Source organism: Bison bison, unplaced genomic scaffold (assembly GCF_000754665.1).
Source record: "Bison bison bison isolate TAMUID 2011002044 unplaced genomic scaffold, Bison_UMD1.0 scf7180017864338, whole genome shotgun sequence".
Lineage (NCBI taxonomy): Eukaryota > Metazoa > Chordata > Mammalia > Artiodactyla > Bovidae > Bison > Bison bison.
The window spans coordinates 1727256-1738168 of NW_011494910.1; the positions used below are offsets into that span (position 1 = coordinate 1727256).

The 10913-nt window shown below is 56.3% G+C and overlaps 1 protein-coding gene across 1 annotated transcript in view; it reads right to left on the minus strand.

The window, feature by feature from the left end:
• ETNK2 (ethanolamine kinase 2) overlaps positions 1 to 10913 on the minus strand; it is a 20424-nt gene that overhangs the window by 3231 nt on the left and 6280 nt on the right. Inside the window, exons 6-10 of the mRNA XM_010854251.1 lie at positions 10111 to 10233; positions 5170 to 5312; positions 4545 to 4628; positions 1648 to 1793; positions 39 to 112 (exon numbers count right to left, since the gene is read on the minus strand). Of these exons, the coding sequence (XP_010852553.1) occupies positions 39 to 112; positions 1648 to 1793; positions 4545 to 4628; positions 5170 to 5312; positions 10111 to 10233 (570 nt within the window). The remainder of the gene's footprint in view (positions 1 to 38; positions 113 to 1647; positions 1794 to 4544; positions 4629 to 5169; positions 5313 to 10110; positions 10234 to 10913) is intronic.

Consider the following 10913-nt stretch of genomic DNA (forward strand, 5'->3'; position numbering starts at 1 on the left):
GCTCCCCCAATAACTCCCAGCTTGCTCCCCGCACTCACCTGAGGAAATCAAAGTCGATGGTGGAGAACTGGTTCTGGATGAGGGCCCAGAGTGCCCAGAGGAAGTGAGATGCCTGAAAACAGGTCAGAGAAGATCAGTGTGGTGAGCCCCCCAAACCTGTCATGGACCCTGACAGCTGGAAGGACACAGTCGCCGTGGAAGACACACAGAGCCAACACGCTGGCAGAAACACACGGGTGGGGGGAGTCCCGGGTCACTGCATGGCGCTCGGGGCCTCCACTCGTGCTAGCAGAAGGCAAGCAGGGTAGGTTCTCCCTGCCCTCAGGCTTACACAGACCTTCAGCTTGTTCCCCAGCTTCAGCTGGACCTGAACTCCAGCCCTGGCCTACCCCCTACCCAGGAAAACCCCTAGGAAGAGAAATCCCAAAGGCAGAGCTCAGGCCTGCTTGCTAGTGGGGGGCTGGCACCCCGTCCACAGTGCCCTGGCCACAAGGGCATCAGAGATCGAGTCACAGGAAGGCCTCTACACTGCCCTCTCTCCTATCATGAGGTGGGTGGGCTAGGAAATAAACACAGACAGGAGCCAGGCCACCGAGCAGGGGTCCATCTGCTGCCCAGGCCACCCCAGGCTCCAGAAGCCAGAGCGCTGGGGTCCCTGCTGCCGGGTGGCCCAAGCCAGGGCCCGCTCCCATGATCTCCCTCTCCACCCCGAGTCCTGCCCACTCTGCGGTCGGCTCTGCAGTACCTCTCTTGTCGCGACTTAGATCAATTAGCAAGTAGGAATGGTTACTAAAAATTTAGCCAAAGGAAGGCATGGGCGAAGAACCTTAAAAAGAGTCACTTGGTTGTACAGCAGAAATTAACATAACGTTGTAAATCAACTATGCTTCAATAAAATAAATATTTTTAAAGAGGAGGGAGAACCTGACAAGAATCACTTTTATACCAATAAGGAAATAGAATAGGCGATTCAAAATTACATGAGATTAAAGATTTTATTTGAGCTCTATAATGCATTGTGAAGCTCAGGGCAGCTGATGCGTCTTCTTGCTCACACATGACTGACATTAGAAAGGCTAGCTAGCAATCCCCTTGGCACTGTCAGTGGAGACCGGATGAAGCATGTACCTCGGGTAAGCAGTGCTCAAAACAGAACTGACAGCACAGTAATTTCAGAAGAAAGAGCCTGATGGGAAAGGCTGACAGAGTTCTGAGTAAGTCAGCGGGGACAGTCAACAAGGAGGATTTTTTAGAACTGACACTCTCTACTTTTTCCAAAGGCTAAAAAAAAAAAAAAAAAACGGGATGCATTTAATTGTAGCATGAAAGGCTAAGGTTAGACACTAAAAAGAACTTGTCCAAATGAGGAGAACTGCTAAAACAGGAAGCGGGGATCTTCCTTGGAAATAGTTCTCCAGGAAGGAGAGAGAACCTGGACTTGATGGAATGAATGGGTGGAAAGCAGAGAACAGGGCATCTTAGTATTAAGTCCAAGATGGCTCTTCCCAGACTCCGCCTCAAGGCTGGAATGCTCTGGACCTCAGCCCTGACCCTGGGCTCTGCTTCCTCCGATCACAGGGCTGTGAGGGCAAGGAGCTGAGGGTGAGTCCTCCTCCCGGCTCCTCCCTCCCTGCCCCCAGCACTCACCAGAGCAAACTTGTTGACTTGCACGTAGAGCCTCTCCACCTCTCTGGGGGTCACAGCTGTCCCTTTCTGGGCCTGCAGGTAGTAGCGCAGCCACAGCAGCTGGGTCTCACGCGCCGGGTACCGAGAGTAATCGACCTCGTTCACACCTGAGGGCGACGCGGCCGCTCAGAAGCTGCTGGGAGACGGGCCCACTGGGGGTCTCCTCCAGCTCAGCAGGTGTTCCCCGCTGCCCTCAAAACCTCCATCTCCTCTGCCCTGGGGGGCTGTGCCAAAGAAACCTGCTTCTTTGACCACCAAAAAACTCTAATGTATGGAGAGCCGACCCCCATCCCAGCTGAGGGCACTGCTTTCAGCTGAGCCGGAGGAAAGGACAGAGGGAGGCAGATTTGTTGAGGGGCAAGGCACTGTCCTGCAAGTGACGGGGGTCCCCCTAAGACAGCACCACTGCATCCCTGAACCCTACACAAAACCACAGCACATAGGAGGTGCTAGGCCAAAGCCCCGAATCAGGAGTCTAGTTGTCTTAGATCTGACGCTGCTGCTGCTGCTGCTGCTAAGTCGCTTCAGTCGTGTCCGACTCTGTGCGACCCCATAGATGGCAGCCCACCAGGCTCCCCTGTCCCTGGGATTCTCCAGGCAAGAACACTGGAGTGGGTTGCCATTTCCTTCTCCAATGCATGAAAGAGAAAAGTGAAAGTGAAGTCGTTCAGTCCTGTCCGACTCTCCGTGACTCCATGGACTGCAGCCTACCAGGCTCCTCTGTCCATGGGATTTTCCAGGCAAGAGTCCTGGAGTGCAGTGCCATTGCCTTCTCCCAGATCTGACGCTAACCTCCAGTTAACTTTGAACAAGCCCTTCCTTTTCAGCGGCCTGAATCTTATTTATAAAGCAGAGGAACTGGATGCAATGTATCAATATCTGAAGCCCCGCCTCCTTTTTAGGCAACCAGTGTTGAACCAGTTGCCTAAAAACATCACCTGGAGTGCTTGGCAAAGATACAGACTGCCAGGGACCCACCCTGTCCCGCTCTCCAGATGATGTGGACACACAGCCATGCTTGGGAGCCCTGAGCTAAGCAGCCTCAATGCCTTCTAGTTCTGCCCTTTCTTGAGTCCTCAAGCTGCCAGCCCAATACACACCAGCCACATCCCGGGCACGGTGGCAGAGAGGCTGACTGCAGAGCCGGCACAGGAAGAAGCGGTTTGTTAAAGATGGGACCAGGACTGGGCTACTTTCCCTTGTCTCCTCCTCCCTCTCTTTTCTCCCTATCTTTCTCAAGCTTCCTTGTGTTCCTGGAGAAACACACAGTCTTCTGGGCCCCCAAGAGTACGGCTGGAAAAGAAGCTGCTGGCACGGACCTACACTCGAAGGCCCAGAGAGAAGACAGTTGTTCAAGGTCACAAAGCCAGTCAGAGTCTGGTTCTTAGCTCCCCTTCCTAGCAGGGTCTCCCTGTACACTCCCTGCTCCTAAGAACCCAGGAGGTGCCTCTCCTCCACTGCTCTCCCCATCCCCCCATCCTAGGTTCCTGGCCTTCATTCTCAACTTGGAAGCAGGATACGATCTTGGCCCCTTGGAGAAAGTCCAGCTGGACTCTGCTCTGTGTGGTGGGTGAGAAGGCCTTAAGATGCTCGACAGTTACCCACTTTGGAAAGGCTGGTGGGTTTGGCAACCGAGCAATCACAGGCCCAGTGCTCAGCGGTGCCAGCCTCTGCTCCAGGCCACACCCCACAGTTCAGCTGCTCTGTCCAGCTGAGGCCCCACCACCCCGTGGGTTTCTGGGTGCTGCTGGTGGCACCCCGGGGAGTCACACCCTCAGGTACAGAGCTTGACAGCCCTGGTCACCTGGGATTCCAGAAGGGGAAGAATTGGCCCGGTTGGCTGGAGCGGGTGCCTTCCCTCTCCGAAGCCATGGGGACTGGTCACATCACCCCAGCACCCCACACTGCCAGCCTGGGGATGTCCCTCCCACCCCAGTGCCCACCTTCAACCACCAGTCACCTCTTTAGCCCCATCAAATTGTTTAACAATTAAGCCCCCAAGCTGGAAAAACCTGCCCTGCTTCTTCTACACAAACGATTCCATTGTACACACCTGCCTTTATGGAAGGACAGCCTACACCGGGACATACCCCTCATCTAACCTCTTCCAAGCTGCTCCAGCCTCCCTTGAGCGCTCCCCTGACTGATGCCAGCAGGCTTGGGGCTTAGTGTGTGCCACGCTGGTGTGTGTGTCACGCATCAAAACCATGAAGCAGGCGCTATCTTCTCCATCTTACAGAGGCACAGAGAATGTAAGGAACTTGCCTTAAGGGTCATACAGCTAGTCAGCAACAAAGCCAAAAAGTGAACTGGGGGAGTCATGTTGGGGTACACGCTTTGAACCAGTTCCACCACAGTTAATCTCATCGGGCCACCAGGCCAATAGCTACTTGCTGCTTCTGCCTTCTCTGCCTGCAGGGCCCCCATTTACATGGGCTGCACTGGGCCCAAAGCAGCCCAGACGGGGGTGAGTGGCAGCTGACACCAAGCTTCGCTGGAGCAGCGGGTGGGCTATGTCTGCCCAGAGGAAGGGATCTCTTTCTATCTTACCCGTCAAGCTGAGCGTCCTCAGGGATCCCACAGAGGGCATGTTTTCCGAATGTGTACCAAAGTGCCACACGGGCTAGCAGGGGCTCGCTGTGTATACGGACCCGCCCACTCCCCACCCTACCTTGAGACCTGGGGCCTCCTCAAGCAGGCTGTGCCCGCCCCTCCGCTGAGTTGTGATATCTTGAGGACAGGCGTGTCCAGCCTCCCTTCCCCATAAACCGAACCCCCTCCCGCAGTTCCCCCAGACCTGGCCCCCCATCTCAAGGAGGCTGTCTTGGACATAGGCTGAAGAGCAACACCCTTCTCACCTGCAAACTCATTGAAATGGTTGCCAATGTCAAAAGCTTGGTAGTTGTAGCCAGCATACTCATAGTCAATGAACCGTACATGACCTGTGAGGTAGAGGAAAGGCAGGAAGGGTTGGCCCCAGAGCTGGACACAGGGTTTAGTCAGGCTGTGCCAGACTCAGGAGTGCCCCCGCTGACGCTCACGGGCTCTGCAGCAACCCAGCCTAACCCAGCGTCTCAGTGGCCACCTTCTAAGCTGCTTCCTTCCGTCTGTCCATTTGCTCAGCTCCAGCTCCCCCTCTCACCCAGCTGGGCCCTCAGCTGAGGACCAGAAAACAAGGCTAAGGCCTCTGTGGGGGCGAAGCTGTGGTCAGGAACTCAGGGAGGTTGCTCTCCGTGAAGGCTCAGGGCAGCCGGGGCGTCCTCACTGTCAGGGAGGATGGCTCCACAAACCGTAATTTTGAGTTCTTTTGCGGTAAAGTTTTCTAACCAGGAATTTGTTTCTTTTTCACTTCTCTCCTACTAATCAACTTGAGACCTACAGCAGACGGTCTCCCTCTGCTTGCCCAGTGCCAGCCTGCGGAGGGTCGCCCTGCAGCTGCTGACGGGGCCGCGGCAGCCCGCCGCCCGGGCCGGGACACAGTACCTTTGCTGCTGTCGTAGATGATGTTTTTGCAGAGCAGGTCGTTGTGACAGAACACCACCGGGGAGTCCAGCTGAGGCAGGTGCTCCTTCAGCCAGACCAGCTCCCGCTCCAGCACGCCGACCTCAGGGACGTCCACGGACAGGCTGCACGGCGGCAAGAAAGGCGGCCGGTGAGGGGCTGAGGGCGGGCGGGCCCGGCCCCCACCCCGCCTCTCACTGCACAGGGACCCTGGACAAGCGGTCGGCCTTTCGAGCCCTCACTTCAGTCACGTGTAAAAGGGCACTAAGGCTTTCCTGTCCTTCTGACTTTCTGTGGTTACTCTGAGAAGCTGTTTAACACATGGGCACGGAAGCACTTTGCGAAGCATACGAGTCCCTGAGTGAACAGTGTCCTGCTTCTTCAAAGGCAGCAGGAAATAGGAGAGGCTCAGGAGGCGTCAGGGAGGAGAGAACAAACATCCAAACTCAGTTATCCCAGAAAGGAGAAGGGCGGCAGGGGAGAAATGCAACAGACCTCCTCAGAACAGTTCTGAGGGCGAGATGTAGCTCTCTTAAAGAAGAGCCCAGAACTCCTCCCGTGGGCGAGGGACGGAGCCCTGGAAGTGGCTGGAGCACTGAGGCCCTCTTGAGCAGGCAGAGAGACGTCTGGGTGTGTCTCCCTCCTGCCCTGGCAGCTGCTGACATGGTCAGAAAGGACCCGAGACCATTTTGATTAGCTTCCCACTGCACAGAGAGACCACTCGGGTCCACATAAGAAAGCCAAAAAAAATGCTTCTTAGCCCCACGTCTACAAGGCCAAGGGAAAACGAAGGCCTCTCGGTAGAAAGACACTTCTCTTGCGCCTCAGTAACTCACCTCTTCCTGCTTGAACTGTGGGTGTGTGACCCTGCCCCGGCCCCCTGCGTGTGTGAGGGCAAGTCCAGAGTAGGAGTGAAGATGTATACCTGTGGATGCGCGACCCACCTGTCCCTCAGCCCACCCCACCCTGCGGCCCACAGGAAGCACTTCTGCTAAAGACACACGTTGATGAATGAATGAACGGGTCAGTCAACGAGGCTCTCAGAGGCCATGGGGAGGCTGATGAGGGTGCTCTGGCACCAGTGTCCTGAACTTTGGTCCTGCAAAGCACTCAGGTCTGTGTACACTGCAAAACTAAATAGTTAGCAGAGCCCTTAAACACCTAGCCTCCTCCCCTCCACCCACTGGTGGTTCTGGGGTTTTATTTCCATTCATGTGACTCCTATTTGCTTTCTTGTCCAGGGCAGCTGGGATACATGCAGGAGGCTGAGAATGAGACGTGTCCTCGTTGACTCTGCCATAGGATGAGGGCACCACTGGCCCTCACCCAGCCCAGAAGCCAGAATGTAGAGTATTCAAGCGGCTGAGGCACCTTCACACAGCCCTGTAAAAGGACGAGCAGGAGGCTCCCCCCAGGCTTTAAGAGGGTCAGAGCTAAAGAGCATCTGAGGCCTCCAGTCCAGCTCCAGGGGGAAACAGAGGCTCAGGGCAGAGGCTTCCTCCCACCTCCAGAGTCTTACACACCTGGACACTCTACTCCCTCACCTAAGGAGAGCAGTCCTTGGCGTGTGCAAGAATCCAAACCCAAGCCGAGCCTCTGCCCTGAGAGGGTGTCAGCGCCCTCAGGCTCTGCACTGCCCACTCTGAGTCTGCGGGTCCGTTAGGGGCCGGGCTGGGGAGGCCGCCCCTCACTCTCGCAGCAATGTCTCTGTGTCGACAGGCCTGCACAAAGTGCATTTCAATCTTGGCTTTCCTTAGAGGCTCCCTTTTCTTCCCAGATTCCTTCCCGCCTCCCGCCTTGAACTGACCATCCCAAGATAAGCATTAGGAGCTTCCTTTGGCTTGCCCAGGTCTTAGCCTGAGAAGCCTGTCTCTGCCATCCACGATGCCGGCCGCCCAGGCCCTGACCCCTGTCTGACCCTCCACTGGCCACCCCAAGGCCACGCTGCTCGTTATACTGCGGGAGCAGCCCAGACCTGCCTCCTCCGTGCGCTGCCCTGCTTCCCTCCGCTGAGCTCCGGAAAGAGCGCCAGCTTTGCTGCCTTCAGCCCTGACGTCTCTCAAGGCTGAGCGGATGGCAGAGCAGTAACCACTGCCGCGTCACAGAAACTCCCACCCCCCGAGCAGACAGCTCCTCCGACTCCTCTGTCCCTCAGAGGCAGTGGGAGCGGGTGACAGGGCTGGGGGCCCCGTCAGGGAAACCTGGGGATGTCCACCGAGCTCTCAGATCCAGGTGCGCTGGTGTGGGGGGGTGGGGTACTGTCTCCCTGGAGAAAGGGCTTTCTAAGTGTTCACACGTATGTACCAATCAAGCCATGCACACCGCCTCCTGATGCCCCCTGAGCAGTGATCAGCCCCTGTCCCCACCACGCTGGGCCCCTCCAGGCCCCCACCTAGCACCAGACCACCATGCCCATCCCGCCGGGCCTGCCTCGTCCCCCTGTCCTCCGTCTCCCCGGGAAGCTGCCATGGCAATGTTCCTCGGAAGGCAGCTCCCTGATCCCCCGCCCAGAACACCCAGGGAGCCTGTCAACATGCAGATTCCCAGGGTCTCATGTAAGACCTCCCAATCAACCTCCAGGGTTAGGCTCAGAATCTACACATGCAAGAACCCAGGGGGACCTCATGCTCCAGCTTAGGGACCCGAGGCTTAGATGTTGCCCATCAGATTACAACACTCCCCCCACTGGCCTCCCTGCCTCAAAGCCCCCAACTCCCACCCAAGTCTGCCCTTTACAATGAGCTCCTTACAAGATGAAGGTGTCTAACACTTTCACAGTGACTCTCCACTGCCTGCTAAATTAATCTGGGCTCCTTTACCCACCATGAAGGTCCCTCACAATCTAGCTCCAACTCCCCTCTGCGGTCCCATCTCCCACGACCTGCCCCCAGTCCCTCCTAAGACTGGCTCCAGCCACCTCATCCACTCATCATCCATAAACAAGCCTCTCCTCCAGCCGGAGGCCTCCCTTCTCATCGCTGCCATCTACCTCTGCCAAGAAGACGGTCCCTGATGCTCCCTCTCATGCTCACATACCCTGCACAGGCGGGTCCTATTTACATGGATGACTTCTAAGCTCCTTGAGGGCAGGGCCACTTCTCCCTCAGGTATTTTTATTGTTTTAAAGTCCAATCAGTGTTTGTGAGATGAACCCTAAGTCAGGGTTATTAGGCAACGACGGGAACTCAAGTGCTTCCAAGTCTCATCCAAGTGATTGTTCGTCGCTGTCCTGCTTGTGGCAGGTTAGACAGCTTAGGGCAGGGTCCATCCCCTAAAGAGGCTCAACTTAAGCAGCTTGATTTGCCCAAGGTCAAAGGTGTGATGAGAGAAAAGGAATTCGGCCAGCTCTTCTTCAAAGAGCACGCCCCTCTCAACAAGGTCACCCTCTTAAGATTACACAGTGACAGTACAGTCAAAAGAAGCGGCAGGAACAAGAGTCGTGCCTGAACATCGAGCCTGGGCTCCAGTCCTTGAACGGCCATTGATCAGGTGGGCAAGCCCATCTCTCCTCTGGGCTTCAGTTTTTCCATCTGCCAAGTGAAAGTGGGAGGCTGGCTGATCAGAGGGTCTTGCTCTCTGTGTGCTGCTCAAGTCCTAGAACAAGTCCTAGTCCCTTCCTAGAGGGAAGGCGGTTCTTGTCCCAGAGACACTGACGTGGAAGGTGTGAACACGGGCCATCCGAGACAAACAGTCCCCAAGTGGTGCTTAATAATCAGTGAGAGGGAAGACCCCGATACAGTCATGAGTGCATGCGTGTGACAGAGATGCATCCTCGGGATGGTTAATTACTGTCTTATCTCAGAGGGGACATGACACCCTTCCATCAGACCTGTTCTGTACCCTGCCCCTATGAACATTTGGAAAAGAGTGATACTCAACCTCAGTGGGGAACATGGAGAGATCGGAGACGCACTATGGCCTTTTGAGGGGGCAGGGATGCTGCTGCTGCTGCTAAGTAGCTTCAGTTGTGTCCAACCCTGTGCAACCCCACAGACGGCAGCCCACCAGGCTCCCCTGTCACTGGGATTCTCCAGGCAAGAACACTGGAGTGGGTTGCCATTTCCTTCTCCAATGCACAAAGTGAAAAGTGAAAGTGAAGTCGCTCAGTCGTGTCTGACTCCTAGTGACCCCATGGACTGCAGCCTACCAGGCTCCTCCGTCCATGGGATTTTCCAGGCAAGAGTACTGGAGTGGGGTGCCATTGCCTTTTCCAGGGGCAGGGATGACTTCAGTCTACCTATTCAAGGGTAGGCTGGGGAATCAGGGATCTGAAGGCTAGAAGGATCTCAGGTTGCTGGCCAGAGAGCATAAGGAAAGGTCCAGGGAACTCCATCTCACCCTGGAAAAGGCAGTGTCAGGAGGGGCAGAGCACGCCCTCCCTGGGAAGAGCAGTGAGGTAGCAGCAGCTGTCAGTTTGAACAAGGTTGGGGAGTGGGGTCCTGGAGCCGTGTGGGGGCAAGAGGTGTCCGGGCAAGTAGCAGGAATCTTGACGTCCCAAGGGCTTGTCAGCTGGTGAGCTGAGCCCCATACTGTTCTCTCAAGAGGGCCAGGCCATCCCTTCCCAGGGCTCGGAGCCAGCTCAGGGAGAAAGGGTCCTGCAGAAACAAGAGCCCTGCCTCGGACTAGCCCTGGGACCCCAGGAAAAGCCTCGTCTCTGAGCTCAGTATCCTTCAAGTGAAATGGGGAAACGTTGTCCTCAACCCTAGTACCTGCCATAACCAAAAACTGAAGGAGAAATAAGCTCATAAGGACAAAACTGTGGGAACAAGTTCCTGAGATTTCACGGACTGGCCGCACTCTGCGTGGAGAGAGAGGCCCAGGAATCGGGACTGAAGCTAAACCTTCTGTCGAGCAGGCTGGGCCGGGGGCCATGCTAAGGCTGCAGCGACAGCAGAAGCCTCGGGCTCTCTGAGATACTCGTACCTGGGGTTGATCTCGTTCTTCACGAGGGCGAAGTAATTGTGTATCTTGTGCCAGAGGGTGGGCTTAGGCAGGCTGCCGTTGGCATGGATGGTGTGGATCTTGGCCATTTCTAAGGCGATTAGCCTGCAGCAGAAAAGAGGGAGGGCAGAGTCTGAGAGTGGGGCCAGTGTGGGACTATCACAAGTCAGGAGCTCTGGGTCCTGCAGAAGGAAAGTCTCGGGACCTTCAGGACGTGAAAAAGATAAGGCCTTCAGCCCAGCAGCTGGGACAGCATCAGGGAGCGAAAGGGCAAAGCAGTGAGCTGTGGCCACAGGTCAAGGACCTTGCCCCACCACAAGGTTGAGTAACCACGGCAAACCCCGAGGACAGAGGGGTCACCTGGGCGTGGGGGCGGAACCCCTCCCACCGCCCCACCCCGCCCATCTAGACTCAGACCCATGCCATCAGAATGAGGTAGATGCCCGGCCCCAAGGAATCAGGGTGGTGATGCCAAGCAGAGGAGCAATGCACATCTCTTATCAGCCTGGCCAAGGTGGGGAGGGAGGCAGGCCGGCCCTGGGCAGCCCCTTCCTCTGCAGCAAGGAGGCGATGCTGGCGGCTGGGTGCCAAGGACGCAAAACAAACCAGCGTTCTATTTTCAAGTTCTCCCGTGGACATTATCCAAGGTCCCAGGAGGGAAGCAGGGGGTGGTGGGAGGGGAGAAAGCAGAGCTGGGGAGGTTGCTGAGAGGGTGGGAGTGGACAGAGGACGGGTTGCTCAGAGAGGGAAGGCCCTGATAAGGAGCCCAGCGTCTGAGGCCCTCG